We start from the raw sequence: 27,710 nt of genomic DNA, 5'->3' as shown, positions 1-27,710 counted from the left end.
CGTTGCTGATGTGTGCCTCAGACAAGAAAGAAGGGAATCGCAGTAAATATTAAAGAAAGATAGAAAGTAGGAAAGAGGGTGAAGGAAAAATCAGAAGCACAGAAATAGACACCAGACAGGAAAAGATGAAACCGGATCACAGAGAACAGCAGAAAGAGAATGGTAAAAAGAAACAAGACAGAACAAATTTGAAAAAAGAAAACGAACTGACAAAAGAAACAAAAGAAAGAATGAAGTAAAACTGGAATATGAATGAAATGGAAAAAAGAATAAATGCTTTTCTTAAAAAACATTGAAGGAGAAATAATTAAAAATTCATTCAGCAATGAAAATAGGCAATTGTGAAAGAAACAGGATGTATAAAAGAACAGAATGGAAAAATAATAGAACGTGCTGGAAAAAGTGACTGCGGTAATAATAAAAGAAAAATGGAAAAGAATGGAAAGGTACAAGTAGAAAAATGAATGAGAAAATCACAAAAATGAGGCAAAGAATTAATCTAAAAGATGAAATAACTGCTAGAATAAAAATTAGAATAAAAAAAGACTGATATGCAAAAAAGAAATAAACCAAAGAATGAAGAGAAGCAAAAAATGCATTTGAAAATCAACGAAAGGAAGAATTCAAATTTGATAAAAGAATAGTAGATGAGAAAGTTGTGAACAACGGTACTGAGCATGAATGAGGGAATTGAATGAGACTCTGAAAAACAACAAAATAAAGGGAGCAAAAATACAAGGAAATTAGAGGCCAAATAAACGAGAATCAAAGAAAGAAATGAACTATCACAGAGTGATACGGTCAAAAACAAACTTAAGAATCAATGAGTATGGATGAAAGCACTTAGAATCATACAATATAAGCAATTAAGACGAAAAAGAAAGAGGTTTTCAGAACGAGAACCAATTTCAGTACAATAGTGGAGTTGTGACGTCTCTATGCGCCTGTAACAAAGAAATGGCATAACTGCCACAATGCCTGCTGCCAGAGGGAGCAGCTTAAGTTAAAGGTAGGCCAAAGAACACCATTATAGCTGCAGTTTAAATAAGGTAAATGGAAACTGGTTATATATTCTTTTGGAGCATTTTTCTGAAAACAAAAAGGGATCAGTAGAAACAATATCATCACCGTGTGTTTTTTCCGTGTTATAGGTCATTACAGAAACTATAGAATCACTTCATGTTTTTACACAATCTGAGCTACAGCAATTTTTTATCTGAATTACGTTAAAATGATTCTAGTATATTTTTCCCAAAAATTACTAACTGCTTTTTGCTGGGTTAACAGATTCTCGTTTTAGTCTTCAAGCCTGAAATGAACACGAAAGTGCAAGACACCAAAAATGTAAGCGGTTTGTGATTAGGGTGATAGGCGAGCATGTCTTATAAGGAATAAAATACCATCTGCTGTACATTAAAAGGCTACTGCAAGTCACCTCAGAGTTCCTTGATGTTGTAAAGGAATTCGGCCTTTGGCCTTGTTCCTTTGTATGGTCATCCGGTGACTTGCAATAACCTTATAATGTACAGGAAGGGGTCCTTTATCCCACATGCCTACATTGAGCAATGGGAGAATTTTCAGGATGATGTATATAAACGTCGATTCGAGTCCTAATTGGCTGTGAAGCCTTTGCTGGCAGTTACAAGTGAACAAACTTAGCTCACTCTCTGAAAGCAGAAAATCCACCCATGTGTACTCAGTGGACAGTTCAGTGGCTGCGCGATTGACGTGTACACATAAAGAGGGTAAGCAAAGGCGCAGAAGCTTCCATATCCTCAAAGTGTCTTGGACACAGAGGGAAGCAGAGGAAGGGGCCGGGGATGTCTCTGTTCTGACATCAAAAAGAGCTATAGGATGTGTTCTGCCCTGCTAAGGAATAACTGATTTTCTATGCTGCTTTTGAGCTGGAAAATCTTCAGCGTCTAAGGACTTGAGAACTTTAAATCATTCTGGGGCTGCTCCGTCAGTGGACTTGTGTGGCTCTGGCTCACAAGGGTTTTTGTAATATCCTCTCGTGAGGGAACCCAGTGCATATTACGGGGGCAGTGTTATTGGCATACCATGATCTCTTGTTGGTTTCAACCTCAAAAGACAATGCACTTTCGCCCCATTGGCACTCATTTGAGCAAGAAACCATCATTAAAGGGACTACCTCAGCCTTCCTAAGGAGGTAAAGTTGGTGAACCTTTTACGTTTATCGCCGGGTGCAGTTCAAAGCTCTTACCCTTGCCCAACAAGCCCTTCATGGCCTGGGGCCTTCGTACATCAGGAAGCGCTTTGCTTTCTATAATCGTAGCCACTCTCTGCGATCTGCTTCTCTACGCCGGATGGCTACTCCCCGCTTTCGCCGAACTAGGCTGGGGGGCCAGTCTCTCTCGGTGAAAGCATCTACTCTATGGAACAATCTTCCTGACGAGCTGCGGCAAACCCAGGACTTCCGTATTTTTAAGAAACTACCTAAAACTCACCTCTTCAATCAACCCAGTTAATTCATCTTTGCTCTCTCGGCCAAAAGTCGGCTCACGCGCCAGGAAACTCCAGAGTATTAGTGTGCGCTACAAATTATTTATAACATAACATAACCAGTGGGCAACCGATGGTAGTTGATGTTAGCGATGGGGATGCAGGTGTGTAGCTCCTTGGGGAAAGCCCCCCGACCTCCCTTGTGTAAAGCACACATGAGGACCTTTTATTTTTGGGATCATTATGAATGTGGGTCATTTGTAAGAGGGGACCACCTCACCCACCTAAAACTATTCAACTAGATCACAAAACACGTTTGTTCTCCAGCCTTATGTTGTCAGCTTTTGTGTAGTGTATATTTGCTGTTGGTCTTGTAGAATCTGTGGTGTGGGGAGTGTTTGGGCATTGTCTGGTAAGATATGTTTTGAAGCCTAGGGTTGAATGCTGTGCTTATTGCACGCTGCGCCCCATGGATATTCTGCATGATAGAATAATGAAGGCAAGAGTCAGAGAACATCTGAAAGGCAGTTGATAGGGCTTAGACGACGACCCTAAAGGCACAATAATGTAATTATATGTTGCAAGAAAAATTATTGACTTTGAAACAATTAATTTATGCCCCGATGACGTATTATAGGCCAAAAATCCTTTAGACTGTGAGTCAAAATCTGACCGTTTCCATGTATGGTAATGCATTCAGAAACTCGGAGAAAAATACAGGTATCGCTACAATACATCGGCAACTGAAAACTCGAGCACTTCAGAAGAAAGGGTAGCCTGGCCTCTGGTCCTTCCTGCTTACCTCTGTTTTATTGCATGTGTGCAAATGTGTGTGTGTGTGAATCTGTTCACGTACGTTTGTTTGAGTATGTGTGTGTTTGCATGCAAGTGTGTTTTTCTGTGTATGTTAATGAGATCTGAATACAATATTAGTACACAACTGGAATTCAGAATTGAGAAAGCAGTGGGTAAAGGTTTGAATAATTCTTTTATGTGGCTTGCGGGCTGCATGAAAGCGCAACAGATGTCTACAGGACATTACTTGACTTAACGGAGATTAACATAACACAAACAAAATAACAGCGCCTTCAGAACTGCTGAAAACTTGGGGTGCAGTAGGCAGCCAATGCGAAAGAGTTCCAGATTTTGAAGGAAATAGGTGCCCCTGCAGATTCGATGGTGGCTAGAAATCCATGCAGCACTGTAGGTCACTGAGGCATCTTGAGTTGGGATCTACATCTCTGGACGGTAGTGGACATCACGCAGATGGAGAGGACTCTGCTCAAAGCCTTTCTTTGTCTCAAGATGCAGCTTTCTATATAGGCCCATCTGTAATTCAAACGCATTTTCATTTAAACATGGCAATGTCTTCACTGACAATGCCACAGAGGCACACTATTCTTGACGACCACCACAACTTTTAGTTTCATTTTAAGGCTTCAATCAAAGAGAACTCTGAGGTTGCACATCCTCGGAACAAGCAGTAGCATACCAGACTTCTTCCAGAGCTTAATTTGGGCAGGTACTTTCAGGTGCTGGGCACCAGCACTTATTTTTGAGGATCAGGTCTTATTGTTCATCTTCTGACTGTGACCCAGAGCAAGAGAGAGAGAAAAGCAGACACAGAAGAAAGATAGACGTAGAAAACAACAGGAGCACCAGTGCCTAATTTGTAAAAAAAGAAATAAGTGCCAAGGTTCTGTCAGGAGGCCACTGCAACTTGCACTACACATTGCCCTGCTATTCTGTCAATGATAGTAACAGCACAACTACTAACCATGCTACTCCTACAAGTGTGACATTTCAGAATTTTTAAGGCCCCTAAAGCTCTAAGAATTGCTTGGGCGACAGGTAATAGTCATTTCCAGTGTATATTGAATTAATAACTGACTGTTGTTGTGGGCAACTCTAAAGTAGCTAGACAGCACCACCTTGTGGCAGACTGTCACAAGCACCGGTGTTGACAATTAAGTGCTGATGCCGAGCACCGGAAACCACAGCCACAAATTAAGCACAGAACACAGGGTACAATAAACAAATGGTTAATCCAGTGTGGAGAAGAAATGAGGAATGAGATGGAATTAAGTTGAAGCAGCCTTTGCATTAGGCATCCCTGGCATGCATCAGTGCAGTAGCAGGTTACTTCAAAAGGTTTAGACCCCTGAACTTTTTCCAATTAAGAACTGCCCAAGGGTCCCTGGAGTACTCTTGTCCACTCCCGGATCTGAGGAACAGAATTCTAGACTAGAATGCTATCCTGAAGCTCACCACCTTTTCAATACAGGCTTATATCAGTGCCCATTGAGAAGAGTTTACTGCGTTATGACTTGTGAAAAAGAAATTTTTATATCCATTCCGTATCTTTATTTCGGTCTCATGGACCATAAAAGTACATAAACATAAAATTCCTCCCATGTGGGTGTATACACATATAGATCGTAGATAGTGCATAGACATAAAATTAGTTCACATAAAACTGTGTATGCTAAAACGTGTACCAATAAATAGCTATGCAGTTTGACAAATGTGGCAATAATAAAGTGCATTTTAGAATTTTCTAGGAGATAGGTCTAGACAAGTCATAATTCAACCTTTCTGAATCAAACTGCCTGGAAGTCACTTAGAGCAGAAGCATGTGCAGTGCGATACAGTCGAAAATTAAAAACTTATTTCATCAAAAGGTATTATCATTAAAACTTTAAAAAAAAGAAAGTTTTAATACAAAAGTGTTGAATGGATGCAAACAATACAGGTTTCTAGGACCCTAATGGCGGTTTTAAAAACATCCAGCGTGCATGCCACATTGAGGTTAAAAAACGAGATACAGCAAAGACAATCGGGCATGAGTATCGTACTTTAGGACTCTAAATGCCTCTACACAATGTATGAAACCTAAATTCCTGCAGAGTTGGATGAGCCAGCGCTGTCTCGATAGTTTATAACTGGGACAAAAGAAAAAGACATGTTGCTCTGAGTCTTCCTCACAATTACAGGCAGGGCAACATCCAGGTAGAGTTTTAGACCATTTGTTCGAGAAGGCACTGATGCGGTAGAGTCCCAAATCTAAACTGTACATATAGATTCCTTGCCTGGGTTGGTTGGATGTCATCCAGGAAGGGTTCTATAATATACTTGTACTTGATTTTTAATAATTCGGCTGTCAATTGTCCAAAAGCCGAACTTTCCTTAATACTGGCAAATTTGTGCCTCTTATAGGATTTTATCAGTTCTGACCGTGAAATTAAGGGGCACAATTCTTCAGGATTGCTCCATAAGCCTAGTCTGCCCAACCTGTGGCAAACATCCTTTATATGTACAAACCTAGGTATTTTACTAATACCTGGGAAACTCAGTAGCTCTTTGAGCTCAGACCAGTAAACAGCCAGTTCTGGGGTCACCCACAATCTACGCCAGAAAGTTATGGGTCTAAGGCTAATCTCTTCCCCAATAGGCCTAATTCCTAGATCCAGGCGTAGAGGGGTGAGAGGAGTGCTAGGGGGAAGGCCTAACATCTGCCTCATAAAGTTGTTCTCTACCTTGCTCAGGCTACCAGAGGAGCAATGCCCACCATAATTCTGCCCCATATATTGTAGCACCCCTTGCTTGTACTTTATAAATCTCTGCTATTGGCCCGGCTGGTTTATGGGTGGAAGTTCTGTAAATGTTTGCAATTTTCTCTACAGTCTGAGCAAGATTAAGACTTGCTTTAGCCATTTGCGGCCCCCACTCCAGGTTTTCTGTCAAGGTGACACCTAAATAATCCAAAACCGACACTCTTTCAAGCTTTGGATTATTTCCTTAATTGTTTGTCTTTCCTTTGGCCTTCTCTAAGAGAACCTGGTTGTTCCTCATCTCGTGGTACATGAGTCTATTTTCACAGGGGAAATGGAAGGAAAATCCAGGGACGTTTTCATTTGTTTTAGGTGTGATATTGTGCCTCCCTAGGTCTAAGTAGCAGAGAAACACTTCACAGAGAACTGTATTACAGCAGATCCAGCAGGAACATCTCAACGCCATGTGCAGCGCAAAGAACAGTATTGTGTAGAATGCGGTCAGGTTCAGGTCACATTACAGCAAACCCGTATGTGCTAGGGTGCGCTAGTGGGGACATGTACTTGCAACAGCACATATACTACTGATTTTTTGGGCATTGTTTTAGGCCTATTTACACAGGTGCCCGTATTTAGTTTCATTCATAAGACAAAAAAGTAGTTTGCCCAGAACCACACTATTTTTTTGTGTCTGACACTATTTTTTTGTGTCTGACACTATTTTTTTGTGTCTGCCACAGATGGGATTTGAACGCAGGTGTCCTAATTCTTTGAGCCCTGTACTAAACCACATCTTCTCCTGTATCCTATCACATAATATTTTTGAAGAAACTTCTTAACCTGATGCGTGCGGGCGGAATTCCGCCCGTACGCTGAGAATTTGTAAAGTGCACTTTACATGACGAGCTGGGCTCGTCATGAGCGTGCGAGGAGGCTACCTCATGACGAGCCCAGCTCGTCATCAGCGTCGAAGGGGTTAAAAATCAAACAGAATGATTTACAGAAAGATTTTGTTGACTACCAACTATCTCTGAGCTGCTGTATTTGGGTTATCCAGTAATGACTGTAGGCTTGAACGCAAAAAAAAATCTAGAAAGTGTCTTTAACCCTGTGCTGTCAAGGCTGGTAAGAGTGATTGGTGAATAAATGGATTTTTTTTAAAGTCGTCTGGAACCTGAAGACCTCAACCTTTCATCATTCCGAGATTGGTAAAAGGAGTACCCGTTGAGTTGGGTAATAATCAAAACCTGTTTTCAATACCAAGAAACGTGACAGTGTCTAAAAATTAAGCAAACACTTGGAGATGATGGATGGAGCACTGAAACTTTTCAGACACACCCCCAGCCACAGATCTGGGTTTAATCCATCACCGTTCTTTAGCTCACTTCGCCACCTGAGTTCAGACTCAGCTATCTGCAAATCAGTCTGGACCCTGTGGAACAGTCCAGCCTGAACTGCCAAGCCAGGTCTTCCCTGAACCAGAAACAAGCATCCTGGGACCGGTTTCAGGGTAACACCACTCATCAGCCAGGCAAAGTGAGCAAGGGACCCGCGTCTGGGCATACCCTGCCAACTTGTCTAAAAATTAGACAAATTGTAGAGTGCTTTATTCCAGTTTACCAATTATTGTTTAAAGTGCATGGCTATTGGCTAGTGTCATAACGTTGGAATTCTAATCCACAGCTCAGTTGCTACTTTACTTTTCACTGTTTAAAAGGGTTTTATCATTTTTAATGGTAATGCTTATGTTGATTCCCCACTGTCATGTATAAATAGGAATATACATTGCAGACTATGATGCATCCTAAAGAATCAAAGGCCTTATTATAGCAAAGTACTCCATCACGTCCTCTTCCTGCTTCATACCTGAATAATCTAAATGAAGGCAGGCACTAAATAAACTGAATATGACTTGATTTGTGTCGGATAAATCCTTATACCAACCCTCTGAGTCACCACAGCTTCACGCACGAGTTCTAGGCCGGGAAGAATTGGGGCGTTGGCCGAAAGGAACGCACGACGCACGAACGCACGCAAGTGAAAAGAAGAAATGAGCCAATGAGAAGCGAGGCTGCCGCACTTGTTGGACTTTAGGCCGCCATCACTCGGCAAATAAGTGAGGGCCACGTCACCGGGGGCATAAATTACCTGCCAAGACAGGGAGAAATGGGTACACGGCTTTCCTTTCCATTTAGTCATTCATCAAGGAAAGTGGCACATTAATAAACAGGTCTCCCCGAGGGGTGGGAGGAACAGAGACATATATCGCTGCCAGCGCTGGCCTCTTTCCCCCAGTTAAGAAAGCGGACGGCTGCCGGAATGCAAATGTAGAAAAAACAAATTCAGGCGCCTCATTTCCCAGCTTGTTTAGCAAAATGTGTGTAATTTGTTATTTCCTTCAGGCCAGTACGAGTAGTGGGAGGGGATTACTTATCGTGCGGTGACATTAAGAGGCTTGTAACTCTCTGTACTGTAATTAGCGCGTGGGATTGTGTTCAGACAGTGTAGTACTCCCTAGCGCCTCAAGAGGCGCTGAAGGTTAAAAGGATCACGATCATGGAACACCATCCACAAACATAGGAATGATCAGCAACCATGAGGTATTCCAACATGCAATAAAGACCTGGTGGAGTCCCTCAAACATGATGTTATGGGTGCACCCTGCCCACAGGTAAGCCCTTTTTTTTTAATTTCAAAGATTTTTATTGGATATTTCAGTACACAAAACCATAATGTGGAGACATTACATGAGCAGGTGAGAGTACAACTGAACAGGATTAAGGACATGCGAATGAATAAGGCAGACAAAAGCATCAGAAGAGTTAGCCATGGTGGACATTTTTACATTCAGCTGTACCCGCGCTTTTTGCGGTATTGTTTCAGTTAAGTTCATTAAATTATTACACTGATGTCACTGCCAGCGTAATAATTTAATGCACTAGACTGGAATGTTTGCATGCTATAGAAATGCAGTATTTCTTTAACATACCGAAGCATTTAAGTTTAGTGCTTCAGCTTTTTACGTTGCTGCTGCTACCAACGTGACAAGTTAATGCACTAAAATGTAACGCTTCGGCATGATAAAGAAATACTGCATTTCTTTAACATGCGAAGCGTTTCAGTTTAGTGCATTAGATTGTATATTTTGAGGGCCATTTATTAGAAGTGGTAGCCTTTCCCCCACCAACTTGATAACGATGCCAGTAACCACGGAAATACAAGTTATTTATCATGTGGCCTAGGTTGCTATACTAGATGGAGCAATTCTGTTTCAGCATAGAACCCATCCTGAAGTATTTTAAGATGCTCTTTTATTCCCGGCTTCCCACTTGACCAGATTGTGTGATCCTAGGCCATTTCCTTTATTGCACTGTGCCTCTTTGTCCATTATCATCACATTTGGTGAAGCAAATTAATTGGCTGGGATCAGACAGTGTGATGATAAAGGACACAGAAGCAGTAAAATAAGGCGATTGCCTAGGATCACACAATTTGGTATGGGGAGGATGGGATTGATGACAGGTTTCTTGCTTCAACATAATTCAATTACGCTACTGGATGGATTTTGCAAACATTGTGCTGGATAATGCGCCATTTCTCACAAAGGCATAAAATATGCTCACGAAGAAAACCTCCCAAAACCCCAGTGGAAAAGCCCAGCTTGTTTGCTATACTTACTCACAAAATGTCATATATTGGTATTCCGCCTCTTCAGTTACAACTTCACCAGCCGCCACTGTTTATGTGTATATATTTAATGCAAGCAGTTAAACAGCACTGTACTTCCCTCGACTCAAGTTAAACACTTTGGGACCTATTTACAAAAGCATTTTGGAGTACGTAAAGAGGTACTCGTACATGCATTTGTGAATTAGCTCAAAATATCTAAAATAGGAATTAAATGAGACTAGTAGGGGAATATGTACAAGTAGTACAAATAGAAAAGACTGCATCCTCTTTGAACTTTTACTAATATGGATAGAGAGTTGGGTATTTTGGAACCAATTCACAAAGGCATGTAAGACTACTCCTGTAGTACTGCTTCTTGTGCTCTTAAATGCTTTTGTGAATCATCCCCTTAATGTTTTAATTCATTTTGGGTATGATGCTATTAAGCTTGCTTTATGTACCTACACCTAGCTCCATAGTCTGTTTACTTGTAGCTCTGTTTCTACACACATTTTTATTATATGACATATAGTTACATATATCGAATGTTCTGGTACCTGAGGGCCAGCTGACCCATCTGATGTGGCCATCTTCGTGGCACCGTAATGTCATAGATTCTGCTTAATCCCCACCTCTGCGTATCCAAACATGTCTTTTTGCTACCGTGTTGAGGATATTTTCACAGTTACATAGCTAAATGTATATTAGTAACCTACTCAAATATTAGGCACACTTAATTTGACAAATATTGCACCTGCAGCTTCATAGATTTGACTTTGGCTCTGCCTCTGTCATGACACTATTACATTTTAAATAGTGAGAAATTAATGTGTGTGTGCGCGAGTGCCACCACACATTCTGCCCATTCTACTGTCATCTTCAACACTATCGACAGTTACAAGCTCACTCTTTGGCCTTGTACTATGATTCCATTATATGACAAGGCACAATCAAAGAGATAGTCAAGGCCAGCTGAGGATGCCAGACCCAGTTACACTGCCTCTGCTTCAGCCTTCCTCCAAGGGTGACATGAAAGCTTTAATATTATGCTCCTTAAGAAACGCAAGGCAGATGACCACATTTTCTTTGCAAGGCAACAACGAGACTAAGCTAGAATGTGTTTTGTGACAGGTTACACAACTTCCTTTTCAGTAGTGCAGCGCCACACAGCTATTTCACTTTACTAATTCAACACTAATCCTTTATGGGTTCCGGAGTAGTGTGCTAATCGCCGAAAAAGCACCGCAACGCCTCGTCAGGGAAAGTAAGTGCTATATAAATGCAGTTACAATACAAAACTTGCCTCTACAATCAAAATGGCATCCTCCCATATATTGTAGTTGTTACACAACAAAACATTGGAGCCCTTTGAAGCAGACGCCAGCTGACAAATTATGACATGACAAAGTTGATTACTATGACATTGAATGGACTTTACAGAGTAATAATATATACTGCCTGTTTCCGGTACATTTTAGCTTTGACTGTCTACAGCAGAGAGTATAACCACAGCAGGGTTGACTAAATTATAAGGCAAGGCACATTTTGCGTCATAATGCAGCACATTTTGAAACAGTATTACTGAATTATTATTATTTTTGTCACTTGTTAAAACGCTGCCTGTACAAAGGGTCCACCACCACCTCATTAGTAAAAGTTTAACTCTTAAATACAACAGTGTCTAGGGTGTCTAGTCGAATTTTGTGTTGGGCCTTCCACTGCACGACAACACGTGTTGCAGTGTTTATAGTAAATATTGAGCCATTTGGGCTAGAAACAATCTTTTGTTTTGTAAAATCAGCAAATTGTTAACCAGATGGTGGATTATGTGGCAATGTGTCAAATCCATAATTATGCGGCAAATGCAACAACCGCAGAATCCCATCATTCCAGTAGCTCTGAGTATAACTTCAACATCATCCAAAGTTATTTATGTCTGATGCGCGTGGTGAATTTCCTCCATAATGTCCATGCCATCAAGCCATTTACAGCCACAGTGAAGGGGCTCACAGAGGTGTGGGGTAGAAGAAATGCAGCTGCGGCATGTCCTCATCTTGTCCCCCTCGTCATGTCCCCTCTTAGCGTCACTGGTTAGAAGAGGTACAGACATGTACACACAAAGGGTGATCGATCCTCTCTCACTCTGTTTCACGTTGACATGCCATACTTATGCACTCCCACATAACTGGAGCACACCCACAAAACTCATACATGCCACGCAACATACATACTACTCTCAACCAAACCCTCTTCCAGCCGTGCCAAACAGACTGACTGGATACTCGCTCGACCTCCCGAAAAGCCCCAGGCCTTGAGACCTCGTCGGAGGTCAGAAAGTGCTATGCAAATGCTACAAGGCATTCTTGAAGCTCGCCCAGTAATTACAGACAGTACCTGGAGCTGGAACCACACGTTTGTGAGGACACAGCGGCATCCAGGCCTGGTGGCACGGCCTCCGGGGACTGGAGAACTCTCGAGTCACCAAAAGGCAGCGTCACTTTTTGTGTGGCCGCCATAGCTTCTTTATCCTGTTTCTGGGTGTTAGTTATACTTGTTCACGATAAGAGGCGTGAACATGTTTTGTCTCTCGTTGCTTCGAATTCCGTGGCTGCTGCAACGTTTTTAGCACAGGCGCACAACCCGTTTGAAAAGTAGTGCACAACTCTTGTCGTGGGGCAACAGCTGACATGTTGTAGCTAGCAACGAGGATGAAGTGTTCTGCCCAAATATGGTAGTAGTAGCAGCTTCGGCTGCGTTGGACTCTATCATGGAATCACGTTTGCGTCTTCCGCCACCTAGTGGTGAAATATGCAGGTATCTGTAGCAATAGGATAAACTGCAAAGAATATGTATCAGGCTAGTAATGTACTCTTAAAGTGCCCTGGTACACGTTTGGATGGAACGTAAATGGTTGCAGGTTCTGACTGTCAAACAAGAGAAGAGACCATACCCATAACCTGATGTGCCTAGTCTCAGGGTCGTGGTCAGCATGTAAACAAAGTTTTGAATACTTTTGTCAGATCCTAGAGGTGGTGGAACTGCCCGAAATACATTCGACTCTCAGGATTGTCAATAGCGAACTAAATCTGCTCACTTGGCGGTGATGCCTTTTTAAACATGCTGATCTGTGTATGTTTAAACTTTCTACTGTTTAAATGCCCACATGCCCCAGGCCCTCCGCGCTTCCTAAGGAAGCCTCAAGCTTCTGAAGGAGGTTCATTTAGTGTTTCCCGAAGTAGCGGTTGAAGTGCATACAAAAGGTATAGGAACTGTGATGAGTGTAATGGGGGTCGGGCCAGGGAATTTGGGAGCAAGACAATAAGAAGTAATGGGCAATGCTAGTGAAACATTAAAAACAATTGGGTATGCTGTGCCTAATGGATCCTGGACACTTCAGCCACGGACCCGAAAATATTCCAGTGGTGGGTCTGACCTAGACCTTTCTTTGGGACTTGAAGCTGCTTATTAGCTTTTAAACAACACAAAAAATGGGGAAGAAAACCACTGACATGGAGCTCCCGTTTTTGTCAAATAGGGACATGCTGCACCATTCCACAGCTGCAAAGGGCTGAAAGACTTCCCAGGAAAAGAAAGGCCCTGTGAGTGTTTTATGATTTCTAAAACTTTTTCAAACTCTTGTTGAAGATACATTTCCAAACACGAAAGAAGGTTGATGACCTACAAAGCTTCACTGTTGCAGTCAGAAAGGGGTTTCCGGTGCAAGGGAATTAATAAGGGCGTTCTGAATGTAATTCATTAACGATCATAGTGACGATAAAAGCTTACACTTTTAGTGCCTGATGTACTAAGGGTTTTGTTCTCACAAAGGGTTCAATTTACAAAATTAATCTGATTGCGACAGCAAAAACACTTTTTTGGTATATAGCAAACACAAATTGCGATTTTGTAACATGTTAAATATTGCAATTTTGGTATTTGGAAAGACGTGTTTAGGGCATCCGTTCCAGATACCAAACTGGAATGGCATGTATTACCATTTTGCAAATTACATCCAGTCGCAAAAAAAATTAGGTATTACTGACTAAACAATGGTAGTTGTAACCCATTTGCAAATGGGAAGGCATTGGCATTTGGATTTATTCTTGACTATTTCGGCCATGGAAAGCAGACTTATCTAACGGACCAATCACGGGACTCATCAAGTGACCCCTTCCTCTTTGTGAATTATAGCCAAAACATTTTTTTTAGAGTACGCGATGGTTCTATGGACCACTTCATACTCTTAAAAAAATGTTTGTTAAACTTTTAATGCATATCTTTTTTTTAATTCATCTCTTTTCCCCTCAAGGTAAACAGGATGCTTGTCTTTAAAAAAAAAAAAGTGCTGTATTTCAAAGCAATCACTGCCATGGTAGTCTGCTGACACCAGTTTCGTTACAGATGGACACATTAATTTTGTTAGGCACGGGGAGATTACGTGATTTGCCGAGAATCACATGATGCTGAGCTCTTGCATTTCCCTGATGGACAGAGCGCCCTATTGACTGGCATGCGACTCTGCCTTGAACCCCCTGAAGACTAACCACACACCACCATTCAACTAAGTGGAATATTTTGCTTCACAGTTCACACCGATCCTTACTTACCATCACTGGCTCCCCTGCAAGCCCACAACAATTTAACAGCAGTTCCATCTTCTGCAAAGCTTTCTACCCCTTATAACCAAAGTAGCAGAGGAACAAGGAACAACCTAACACCACATCGTCAATGGCAAGGCAATCCAGAGAGCCACAAGGCAAGGCCAGAGAAACCATTAAACGTGTAACTTTAGGCTCCACAAACATACTAATAAACACGCTTTTTGGACCAATACTATATCCATGACACGCTGTGCATCCTATTTAAATATCCTAGTGTCCTGCACTCCTCTAGATTAATTCTAACTATATACAGATATCCTTTGACCTCTGACATCAGGTTCAAACTCAACAAACACTCAAAAATGCATGGAATTGTGTTAACAGTCGTGTGTCAGTGGAATGGTAATTGATGTGTATTTTTTTGAAAGTTTGGGCCATGGAAAGCACAACTTATCGCTGATCCGACCGGTCAGTCACGGGACTCCAGTGTTTTCCCTGCAAAGCCCCAGCACCTTTAATCAATGTCCTTAAACTAATTAGCTGGAATCGTGGGACGCAGATTCGTATCGCAAAATTAGAAAGGCCTGCTAAGTACTATTCATCAAAATAGGCCCTGATAAGAAGAGTGACAAAAACCAGCCGCAGCGACCTTATCCGAAAAATAATGGCTCGCTTCAGGGCCGAAGAACAAAATACAGCAAAAGGGTCTTAATGTGTTTGTGCGGGGTCGCCTCTCTGTGCTTGTGCTACCTAGCAAGTGCCTGGATTTTTCTCAGTGCCGAGTATGGGTGAGAAAACACTGAATCAGCCATCGAAGCATGCTGAAAAATGGCGGTTAACGCCAGTGATTTAAATGGGCATGCAGTGCTGAGTTTGATCCTGTGGTTGCAGGCGGGGCCCACCCACACTCATTTTTGGGGACCAGCACTTATGTTTTTTTCCTCATAAGCCTAAGAGCAAGAGAGATAGAAAAAAAGGGGGGACGACGACAAAGGAGTAAGAGAAAAACATTTTAACAAACTGACAAAGAGAAAAGAATGAAAAAGCTGGATGGAGTGAAATAAAGGGTACAGGGTTAATAAAAGAGACAAGACCTCACCGCCTTGCTATTCGGCTCCTCACATTCAATTGCACTGCCGTGGTCTTCTGAGCAAAACTTCTGGCCTGAGCACTTAGGGGCTGATTTACAAGCCCCCGTGCCACCAATACTTCACTTTTTGTGACTTTCTGGTGGCATATCTTACTGGTCCATATTCACAAGGACAGGAAAAGCCACCCTGCGTGGCTTTTCCTGTCCTTGTAAATATGGCCCCTTTACACACAGCACTTTGTGTGAAAGGGGCGTTCCATGGGTGTTGCTATGGGTATTGCCCCGCAACAACCATGGAACCTGACAAATTTCTAGATTTACGAAGGATTGTAAATCTGGAAATACATCTGAATGCTACTCCTCCCCAGGGGAGGTCTAGGGAGGCACAACTAGGAGAAATGTTTTAATTTCTCCTGGTTTATTCCTCTTTCAATGCGTGCTGTATCTACAGCACGCATTGAAAGAGGAAAATGCCTGTAGTGATTGTTTTTGTGCAGGAAGGTCCCCCTTCCTGCATAAAAACAATCTCCCCACGACGCAGGCATCCTTGCACCATGGGGTGCCTGTGCCGGTGCATGGCAGCAGTTTGTGTGCCAGCGCAGAGGGAAGCACAGTGATGCAACATATTGTTGTAAATATGTCGCATCCCTGTGCTTTGAAAGTGACGCAGCGCAGCCAAATAACTTGCGGAATGCACTGTGTCACTTTAAATCTGCCCCTTGCTCTTTTGTAAATTAACCACTGGTCTAGGTTCTCAAAGGTATTGAGTACATGTGTTTCTTTAATTTGAAAAGTAGATTACCTGTACTTCCCAGCATGGATGCAATACTTGTTATGGGGGACTATTGTCTCTTCTCAGTAGCAACAAGGTAGATAGTGAGTATCTGCAGTTTCATTTTTCAGTTTCATGCACTGGTTACAGGGAAGTAACTAAGTAAGTTATTCCTCCCCTACGGGGGTGAACTGCAAATGTTGTGCTCAGCCACAAAGTTGTTACTTTGTGAGGGTTCACAAACATTGGCAACAACATTTGTCACACTAATTGTGGTTTTAAATATATATATTGTGAAAGTAGGCATCAGTAGGGAAGTTGGTGTGAAAAAGAGCTGGAAAGAGTCCTTTCTAATAGGGCCACACTTTGAAAAATATTTTCAACTGCAGCGGGTGTGGTGAGGTTTGAAAATATGCAAATTATTATTTCGCCTAAACCTCTACTTACTAAAGATTGGCCATGAAACAATCTGCAGATTTAAATGGCATACACAAGCGGAATTATGAAAGTCGTAGTTGTCCTTTGATCACTCCTGGGGGCTTTGTGTACCCCAGTGACTGCCTAGATTTCCAAACTTTGTGAGCCACCTTCTTTTAAACCTATAAATTGCATGGACCCCTCTGATACTTCACATGGCTAACGCTGCTGCTTGATGGCCCATACATGGTGTAAACCCTCAGTTAAAGGTCGCAGTCAATCTATGTTCTCTTGTTCCATTTTTTTAGCTTGCATTACATTGCAGTTTTTATTTATTTGTGAAATCTGTTGACTTGCAAGTTTGAGTTCCTGCTGCCCCAAGGCCATGTTTGTAGACTGCTGCCACTGAGCCCATTGGAGCTATGCCCTAGCACAACCTTTGCCAATCCACTATCCCACTCCTCATTCTTTGTGCCCTGCCACATCACCCCCTTTTCACCTGCTAAACTTAGTGCTTTAAATGGATGTATAGAAGTGCAGGTACTCACTCTTTAGAGTACCAAGTTTGCTCCTAAGAAGTACTGGTACACTCCCATTGAATGTGTTGCAGCAGTGCAGAGAAGTGCAGGTACTCTCCCTTTCAAATTGAAGAAGTGCGGGTACTCATTGCTGAACAGTACCACTACCTACCCATTTAAAGCGCTGGCTAAATTCCATGTGTTGACTACCCCTCCCGTCCACCTCTAGGCACCATCCCAGAGTCCCAGACCCCCTTGCCCAAGCACCAGAACGAACCCCTGCCACGCCACCGCCCCTGGCGGGGATTTCTAGTCGCACAATATGCTCTGATTCATGCATGGCTGGAGCATCCTTTGGCCAGAAAGCAGCCCATTCGCTGCGTGAAACCCAAGTTCACCATATTATTGGCGGGGCTCCTCTCTGGCCGTAAGAGCAGCTCCACCCGGGCCAGACACCATGGGCCTCATTTATGAAAAGTGACGCATCGCTTCGTGAAAACAGCGATGCGTCACTTTTCACTGCGCACTCCTTGCGACACCAATGATGCGTCATATTTACAATATGACGCATCATGGCGCAAGGAGTTACAGATACGTCAGTATTTCTGACGTATCTGTATGGTGCAAAAGTGATGCATTGCTGGAGTGTGTCACAAAAGTGACGCAACTCCAGCAATGTGTCCTTTCACATGGGGCAAGCCCCATGTGAAAGGACCTGCGTCAGTCTTACGCCTTCTGTGAGGCAGGCGTAAGAAATTGACGCATTTGTGTCCTAGAAGTGGCGCAGTGAAATCTTATAGATTTCACTGCGTCACTTCTATGACCCTTTCTTGCGTCAGAACGCCCGCCCCCCTGCATACATTATACCTGGCGCAGGTATAATGTGGCGCAGGGTTTTGCAAAGTGACGCATCTACCTAGATGTGTCACTTTGTAAATATGGTGTAACAAGGCACATTATTTACGCTGCTGGTGCGTCACAAAAAGTGACGCACCGGCAGCGTAAAAGTGACTCACGGCCTCATAAATGAGGCCTCATGTGAGACCGTGGGTTATGCATAAGTCATTTGTTCTGTCTTATTTTTGTAGAACTGACAGCTCAGCATCACACACTCAAGCTACCCTTACTTGATCCCATTACTCCTTTCGGAAGGCCGTCGAAGGTGATTGGACAGAAGCAGGGGTGGGGAAACTGCCCATATTTAGAGAGCCTGAACTTTAAATAGTTTCTTTTTGTCGTCCTGGGCTGTTTTAAACGCGGTTTCCTCCTTTTCAACTGACTATAAGGGAGGAACCGCCGCCTTCCCCTTCAGCCTCCAAGTGAGACCAGATGGCCCTAGAATGAATTATGACTGGGGCCTGAACCCAGTGCCAGTTAAATTAGGACGGGTGAAATTAATTACTTTTACGCCGGCGTACTTTTACGGTGTTTCCGGCACCTTGCTGCACACTTTTTGGTGTAAATAAAATTAATTACGCCACGGTGTGCAATTTCAAATCTGTTCGGGTAAAAATCATGTCGTAGGAGCAGAGGACTAATCCAAAAGAACAGAATGCAAATGGGTTATGTTTAGAGCACTTATGTTTTGTTTTTTGTTGCTATGATTCAGGATGTAAGGACGCATTAATTTCAGACAATTGTCCAAAAGGAAATTACATGAATTTCGTACCTCCCTACTCTAAAATTCTGGTGAATGTTCTATGGGCTGCGGATGGGAAAATTGCTTCAACGAAGTAGTGTAAATTAACCCAGGCAAAGTTTTCTCAATTTCTCCAATTTCGCGGATGACGGTCATAAATGAATTGACTCCTTGGTATTCACTCCCCCAAAAATTGGAATTGGTTCTTTGGTAGCTGAAGTGATTGCATTGTTGCTGTTATTTGGAATGATTTGCTTTAACGAGAGACGGCCATTGAACTCCAGGTGAAATTATGCAGAGTGAACAAATGTAATGTGGCAGATAAAAATCTTTAGCAGCTGGGCGCCTCTACGCGGTAGTTTCTAGACAATTTTAAATACCATTATTAACCACTACTAATGCCCTTTTTAGGTTTCGCTGGAGGGCGGAGCTCTTAGCTCCGCCTCCAGAGAAATCTCTTGATTCTAGTAAGGAAAATGGAAAACGCCCCCCTGTCCCATTGGCTAGCTCCATAAATGGAGGCTAGCCATTGGAACAGACATCTGTCCGTCAAGGCCGGACCAGATTCGGGGGCGTTCCCGAGATTTTTTCCCAGGGCGGAGTTACGTTTTTTCCCGTTCCCTCCCCTTTCACTGTAAGTCTGTCCATTCCGCCCCCTCCGTGTGCCTTTCCGCCCCCCCCTCGCTGTCCTGTGCACGTTTCCCGCCGTCCGTGTCCTCTCCCGCCCCCTCCCGCCGTCCGTGTCCTCTCCCGCCCCCTCCCGCCGTCCGTGTCCACTCCCGCCCCCTCCCGCCCCCTCCCGCCGTCCGTGTCCACTCCCGCCCCCTCCCGCCCCCTCCCGCCGTCCGTGTCCACTCCCGCCCCCTCCCGCCCCCTCCGTCCGTGTCCACTCCCGCCCCCTCCCGCCCCCTCCCGCCGTCCGTGTCCTCTCCCGCCCCCTGTGTCCTCGTAGGTGCTTGTTCTTTCTGGTTCTGTTTCCTCTTCATGTTCCGAACAAACACATTGAGAACACCGTCTGCCCGGGAAGTGAGATCTCGTACTGGAGTGATTATAGGTGTGCTGTAGTGGGTGCAAACATTGCGAGAAGGCGGCAAGTAAGGGTGTGTGGTATTGGCTGCTTCAGTTGTTGTCAGATGTTCATTGGCTGTGTGCACTCCACGCCTTCCTTCCGCCAGTAGGCGGCCATCAACAAAACATGTGCTTGGGAATGGGATATTAACGCTACATACTGGCTGACAGTCTAGCGAGAAACCTGCGATTAGACCCGAGTCAAGCCCTTCAGTCAGAAAGAGACAGCGTGAGAGCCTTGGGGTGGTAGGAAAGCACGTGAAGGAACTGTATTCTGGTGTGTATACGATACAAAGGTAGGCTCAGGCTAACTGTACTTTGATTCATCCAAGCAGCACCAGTTGCCCGAGAACCATTCGATCTTTTACTGTCATCGTGAGTAGTAATTTATGTACTTTTCTGCTGCACTTCGCTCTTTCTCCCTCGGCTTCACTTTTTGCTTCTCGGCTCGATCAGAGGCTGTGCTCCTCATCTATGTAATTTTCCTCTATGATAGCGTCTGTTGGGGGTCTCGCCCCTCCCCGTCCCTTGCAGCGTTTCGCATCCAGTGCATTGTAAATGAAGTAAAGTTCCCTGGCGAAACAGACAGAAGCAGCCGATCTACGTATTAGGCTTATCGACCAAGCTGCGTACTTTCCCATGCATTTTCAGTGTTTACGTTTGTGTTAACGATTACCGGAACTGCATTTTCACGGTTGTTTAAAAATCCATTTAATGTTGGGAAAATATGCAGGATACAAATGTATAAAGGAAGATACATACATTGGGGGAGCTGTCATGTTGTTTTCGTACTTACATGGAATGTTTAGGGTGCCCACCTACCTAGTAGTTTACTAGCCGGACCTGGATTTTCATTGTATTGTATTGTTTTGTAATTGCATTTATATAGCTCTTACCCTGACGAGGTGTCAAAGGCGAAACCGTTGCATTGTAAATGCTTGTTATCTGTTTGGAAACACTATAGGTTGAGCCGGTCGTGTCAGAATCCAAACATATGCATTTTATTTTGTACACCGACCTCTGCAACAGGCGCTAAACCTTCTAAACCATCTTGCCCCCCTGCGTTGGCTTGTCACATTTCCAGTAGCTTTGGGTACGCGGTTGGCACTTTAAACTCGAACGTATGATTGAGAGAATATTTGCAGCAATGTGACGTCACGAGAGAGTCCTTATAGGAAACAGAGTGCCTGGAGTCAGCACGAGCCAGATCCAAACTCAGAAATGAGATCTGCTCCCACGGTAGGACCCCCGCCTCCCGCCCCCACCCTTTTATCTCCTGTGATCTGCACATTCCCACGACTTTACCCCCGCTCCAAAGGGCGATTCATCAGGTTGGAAAATTGCGTCTCGCTCCTTCCATTCAGCCAGGGCCAGTGGGGGTCCGCCAGGGACAGGCTCGCCCCCTCCGATCTGGACAGGTGGGGATCCCCTTACAGAAAACAAGCCCATGCTTTCATCTTAGAGGTCTTTTGATGCAAACCTCTGCTGAAACCAGCCATTTGTGGTTGGCGTATATTGACTCTCAAAAGTACTTTCTTATTCATTTTAGGTAACAACTATGTTTATTTAAAAAAAAGTGTTTTTAAGTTTACCAAGCAGGCAACAGTGAAGACCACACCACTGGAGTTGTTTTAAGGCTCAAAAAGAACTGTTAAGATAACCCCTGTTAGTCATACTCTTCATATTGACTCCGGAAGGATGAAAAACAATGTCCGCACCGTAGACTGAAATGTCTCGCAAGCTTAACAAATGCAGAGTTTGGCAACCCACATTTCACCTCACAATGCATAGAAAGCAGTCGGAATTGAAAAGCTTTACTGTGTAAGGTTTCATGTAGAATTGTTCTCCTGTTTTAGTCATTACCAGGTAAAATATATATTAGAAACGCTGAGTGCTTATATAGAGACCGGGTATTTACAATAAATCATTACCCAGGATTTTTTCATTATCTTTATCTATTATCATTGAGGTAACCAAGCACGCCCCTCCCATCCTGGTTCATTCACTGGCTAGATAGAATGAGCTGATTGGACGGTTAGGCTGCACGTACCGACTTGATTGCCGTTGCACCTGATCACTGTATGATTGAGCTGATTGGCTGGTTGAGGTGCACATCACTGACTGCCCTTGTGCCGAATCACAGCATGATTGACTGTGTTTAACAACCCTGAATGTTACAGTCATTGAAATTTCAGCTCTTCACGTTTGGATCCCTTCATCGTCACCCCATGACTGGTCTGCAGTCTAATGAGTTTCAAAAACGCAACATGCACAATTAGAGGGCAATATTAATAGTTACTTGCTTTTTATATAGTGCTTCATGCAACGCTCCTGGCATTTCTAAGCCCTGCATGTAACAGAAGATATTGTTTACCCTCTGTAATGGAACTCAGTTTTTCAACATCTGAAGAATGGGAAGGTAGAGATATGGTTTTCCCACAGGATCTTGTCTTATGACCTACAGAGCGCTACAGGTATCAACGGTGTGCATTAAATCATTGATCTATCATGCCTGCTTAAGATCATATACATCCCACGTGACTGAGCAGGAAACAGGCCTCAACTCTAATGGAAATTTGTCAGAAACATGCGTATTATTGATCCTGTATCAGACAAATCATTGTTCACCTTGCAAACTAATCCGTATGTGTCACTGTGGATGTATGACGTTACAACGCAGGCTATTGCAACGCCTGCCTTTACAACACGTTTTTTTTACATCGCATACCATTACAACGCATAGCGCTTTTGGGTGTTGGATAGTGAATAGTTTAATTTACTATTCCAACTCCAGTCCCCGTGGACACTAGGGAAGGTTATTGGATAGTAAATTAACCTATTCCCTATCCTAGAGCGCCCCCCAGCGCAATGCGTTGTAATAGTTTGCGGTGTAATGACCGCGTTGTAATGGTAGTGCGTTGTAAAAGTTTCGTTGTAAGTGATGTTTACCGTCACGGTTCTTCTTCCATGTTGTATTAAACAAGAACATCGTCTTTTCTTGCAGTGTCCCGGTATTCCAGTCCGAGGCTCACACCACGGCTGAGTCGGAAGCGGGCCCTGTCCATCTCTCCACTGTCGGATGCCAGCTTAGACCTGCAAACAATGATCCGCACCTCCCCTAACTCCCTGGTAGCGTACATCAACAACTCAAGGAGCAGCTCTGCCGCCAGTGGCTCCTACGGGCACTTATCCGCCGGGGCAATCAGGTAAAGCCGTCTACAAGGTAGCCATCTTGTGTCGTATTGGAAGAGGCGGGGCTACCAAACCGTACCTGTGCTACTTGGAACATTTAGACTTTTAATAAAACATAACTGCAACACCCTTCTTACTACTCTTCTTTATTGTTGATTAGCTGAGGACGGGCAATGCTATTCTTGTTTTTAGATATCATAAAGACAAATTAGGTATTCCTGACAATTGACACGTGTGCGTATCAGCGATGCGAGAGCACAAGGCACGCTTTTTACTCATGCCCACTGCAGCGTTATACAATTCTTTTCTAAAGATACATTTTATTGATTATTGTTTGGGATAAATGACCATTTGGTTGGTAGCATTGTTACATTCACATGTCTTAGAAACATTGTTTTGTATTACAGTGTGTACCCAAGGTCATTGACCACTCTCAGGTTCCCTTGTTGTGCAGAAACATAGATGCAACTTTGAGTGACAGCATTCTACCTCAGTGTCAGAATAGGCTGCTGAGCAGCTACTTTTGTTTCTCTGAATCAACCACAGTTAAAGGTTACTGATGGTGTTCATCGGACACAAACCTGATAAAGCACTTAAATCATGACTGCGCTCTTGCTTCTGCCACATGTCATCAGCAAATGGGTGCAATAGGCATGGCTGGATGTGAGTTATGTCGGGCATGGCCTGTCGCATAGCTTAACTGGTGAATTTCTGGGCTTTTTCAGTTTTGTGTTCGCTGAGATCCTTTTTTATGACTGTAAAAAACGAAATCGCAAGTTTCATAGTGCTCTCCAACAGCAAACTTGTTCCAGGATTTGGACCACTGGACGATCAGTGCCAGAAGGGTTTAGGACCGGGCAGGCCTGTTCTTTTTCAGGGTCATGATAGGGACTGAGGACATTTAGTACCTTTGTTAACAGTGCCTTCCCTAGTTCTCATTGTAAAGATATGTGGCCTAGCTCACTTCAGGGTTACTTTGTGATATCATTTACAGGCGGTACCACTGCTTAATTTCAAGTATGTTAGTTTGCCTAAATAATAACTTCTTTGGGTTGCCCTTTCCATTAGAGTCATTTAGCTGTGTAGTGCTGCGAGTGAATAAATAGCACTAGAGTTATTGACCTCAGAAAGATGAAAGACAGGAGAGACCCACCAAGTGTGCGTTTGTGACCTACAGGTGTCACAAAGATCTCTGTAACAAGCATAACACTCAGTTATGTTTCCTTCTTACACGTCAGGGATGCAGTTTTGGAGAGTGATGCTATACGAGAATCACTTAAATTCTGTTAATATTTAGTCATTTGATTTTCTTACCACGAATTAGATTCCTTTCCTTAACTAGGCTTAGAAAAAAAGTATTTCTGGCAGCATTGTTTTGTTTATCAGTTGTGAAATGCGTATATGTCTTTCTTGCAGCCCTGCTTTCAGCTTCCCTCACCCTCTCAACCCCGTGGCGTATCAGCACCTCCTGAACCAACAGCGCAGCCTGAGCGCGGCATTTGGGCACACCCCTCCGCTCCTCCAGCCGTCGCCTACTTTCCCATCCCGCCAGCACATGGCAGTCATCTCGACCAATCCTGCTCCTGCGCCCCACAGCAACAGCAGTCAGCCGGAAGCTAATCAGGTATGGCGGGAGCGCGGGGGTGGGTGGCTGCGACCCCGCCATTACAAGCGCGTGCCAAGTGGAGCTTTCTCAAGTGGCGTCTCTTGTGTTGGTCGCCTAGCTTCGCGGCCCACAAGGAGGATAAATAAGGTTTACATTAGTTTAATAGAAATGCCGCTCTATTTCAACGCGGTTTAAATCTGGAGTTTAGTCAAACATGACTTAGGCTCGCCTAGATCCATCTGATGAATCCCGCGTGACATGTGACTGGTTTAGCCTTAGCGCTACCGTTCTCACAGCGGAGCAGGCCTGTCAGCAATTCTTCCATTTTGTCAGCTGGTACACCCCTGTATGTAGTAGCTTCATTACATCAGATTGAATTTCCCATAATCAGGCAATTAACGTTTCCTTCAGAAAGAAAACATAGCCCTCAAAAAGACAACAACAAATATTCTCTCTTTAGTAAGGTGAGTCGCTGAACGAGTCCATTCCCAGAGCTGAAAATATAATCGTTGGCATAGGGTGGCTGAATGGAGAGTCCCCTGGAAACGGGCCTCTTGGGCTTCCATACCCTGGTGTCTTAGAATGAGGCCCTCCAAATCTCCCACCCAAAAAAAACTATCCTTGATAAAACCAGCCAAAGACTGATTTTATCCTAGGGCGGCGTTCTTGTGCCCAGGTACTCCAAAATACTTACTGATTCACAACCCAGAGTTGACGAACCCAGGGACACCTGGATTTCCATGGTTCCCTCACAATGCAAATCCAAGTTCTCTTGCCAAGTCCCGGCCGAGCAGTGTCACCTTCCGTCATTTCATGACTGGTAGACTAATATCCTTTTCTGTTCGAATTTTACAGGTTTTTGAGTTTAAATGTGCCTCTATGGATGTTTAGACCAGTCCTTGGGTCTTGTTTGATGACCAATCTGTTATTTCAAATTTTTTAAAATCAGGCCAAGAAAAGGCAGTCAGGACCCAAGCTGCAGTTGTTCGTCAGCTCTTGTTCCCTGTAGGAAACGTAGTTGATCCAATGGAGATTAACGAGAGAACTAATTCTCTGATTTCAGGATTTTAGTAGAAGGAAAGCTATAAGAAACATTTATTTTTAGGTTGCAGGATAAGTGACTCGGGTTGGACTGACATTTCTAAAAATGAGCAATGTAAAGAAAATAATTAACTACAAGCATCCCTCCACCTATGTGCCTATGTGTAATGGGAGTTAAAGAGCTTAATCTTTTGCTCTTTGGTTTCTGTGTTTGACATTTTTAGCTAAAAATCTCAAAACTTCCCCACATATACCATGTCAAATAAACCAAGCTTTGATAAAGCCAATAGATCTGGCTCACATTCTAATTTATAAGCTAGAGCCACTCATTGGCTTTGCCAGTGTTTGCGTGCAGTGAGAGGAAGTTAATAGCTGTGCTGAACATCTACCGCATTCCGATGACAGGATTAGGGCAGAGGCGACAGGCCACTCCATGGAAATAGCAGGTCGTTGGCAAAGAAGCAAAGCAACAGGGAAGAAGAGGACACTGGGAGGGCTTAATCAGTGAGCAACCCAGCAGTGGCAGCAAGGGAGTGGAACTTCCTGTTGCTCTCACTGAGAGTTGCATCTAGGAGGGATGGTGTTGGGGGGAGGAGGGATTTCAGATTCAGGCTTGCACTCTTCAGCGGGAGTGCATGACATAAAGTATTGATTGTATGATGAGTGACTGAACTTTTCAGATGTAATATAGTCCCTTTTACTTTTCAAAAGAGAAGGAAGGATATATTCTAACAGTCAATAGCATGACTCAGAGTCTAAATTACGTCTATGGGCTGAGTTGAGATGTGATTGACAATGATTCAAAGCAAACACAAGGAGATGATGCACGGAGCACTGAAACTTTTCAGACACTCACTCCCAGTCACTTATCTGGGTTGAATCCATCAACGTTCTTTAGCTCACTTCGACACCTTAGTTCAGACCCGCCTATATGCAAATCAGTCTTGACCCTCTGCCTCATGGGAACAGCCCAGGCCGAACTGCCAAGCCAGGTCTTCCCTGAACAGAAAACAAGCATCCTGGGACCGGTTTCGAGGTAACACCCCTCAGCAGCCAGGCTAGCTTGAAACCAGTGGCCAAGTGAGCAAGGGACCCACTTCTGGGCTTACCCTGCCAATGTTGGGCGAACAAAGCAAACACAAGGAGATGATGGACGAAGCGCTGAAACTTTTCAGACACTCACCCCCTTTCACAGATCTGGGTTGAATCTATCATTGTGACAATGATTCATGACAGTGGCTGAAGAGGACTGAACAAACCAAGGCTGATGTTTTGTAGTGGGCTGGCCCATTCTTTACTCTGTGTTCATTTGAGCACAGGCCAAATGATGTTGACGATGCCAGTCATAAACAATACCAGTACCACAAATATAAACAAATTTTGTCAATAAAAAATGTAACAAATGAGAATTTGCTAATTTAAAGGATAAACAGCATCACATTTAATAAATATTTTTTTGTTTGTTTTATAATCCAATAAATACCATTAAGCATTGTAGCGATGCTCAATTTATAGACCTCGAAAGAACAAAAAGCTGATATGGCATTTCTATAATATGAACTGTGACCAGTAGGTCAAACCAGATTTCAGCATAGACCGCTTTATGCTCTGAACCATAGCACTTAAAAATTATTCCAGGTGTTGAAACAAAACAGAAATCACCATGAAATGAATCCCAGCTACTACCTAGTGGCTCAAAGTTTTGGTTGTGCAGAGCTGTTTATTCACTACGCCTCTGTTTATAATAATGATAGAATCAGTAGCTAGTACCTCAAAAAACAAACAAACAATATTAAGGTAATCATTAATGCATATACAACATATAATTAATATCATAAGGATCCATTAGGTATCAGGTTATCTTAAATAGTATTAGAAGGGCTGTAGTTATTTCTAAATTATTTGTATTACTTATGACCATAATAATAAGCATTATTTTAATAGGAAAGGAGAACTGTAGATTGCTTTTGGAGGGGGGTGATTGAACTCAAAATATTAAAATATTTTTTGAAAAGTAGTATTATCTATTAAACTTCATTGAAGTCTTCTCTTTCATTAGGGCGATTCATCGATGGGCTTCAGA

The 27,710-nt window shown here is 43.2% G+C and overlaps 1 protein-coding gene across 1 annotated transcript in view; it reads left to right on the top strand.

Moving 5' to 3' along the window:
* The window catches only part of GLI2 (GLI family zinc finger 2), a 241,577-nt gene that overhangs the window by 157,222 nt on the left and 56,645 nt on the right, over positions 1–27,710 (top strand). The window contains exons 5-6 of the mRNA XM_078682070.1: positions 22,793–22,994; positions 24,397–24,604. Of these exons, the coding sequence (XP_078538196.1) occupies positions 22,793–22,994; positions 24,397–24,604 (410 nt within the window). The remainder of the gene's footprint in view (positions 1–22,792; positions 22,995–24,396; positions 24,605–27,710) is intronic.

This window comes from Lissotriton helveticus, chromosome 3_1 (genome assembly GCF_964261635.1).
Source record: "Lissotriton helveticus chromosome 3_1, aLisHel1.1, whole genome shotgun sequence".
NCBI lineage: Eukaryota > Metazoa > Chordata > Amphibia > Caudata > Salamandridae > Lissotriton > Lissotriton helveticus.
The sequence above is the reverse complement of the archived record's forward strand: the minus strand, read 5'-3'. Positions and strand labels throughout refer to the sequence as shown.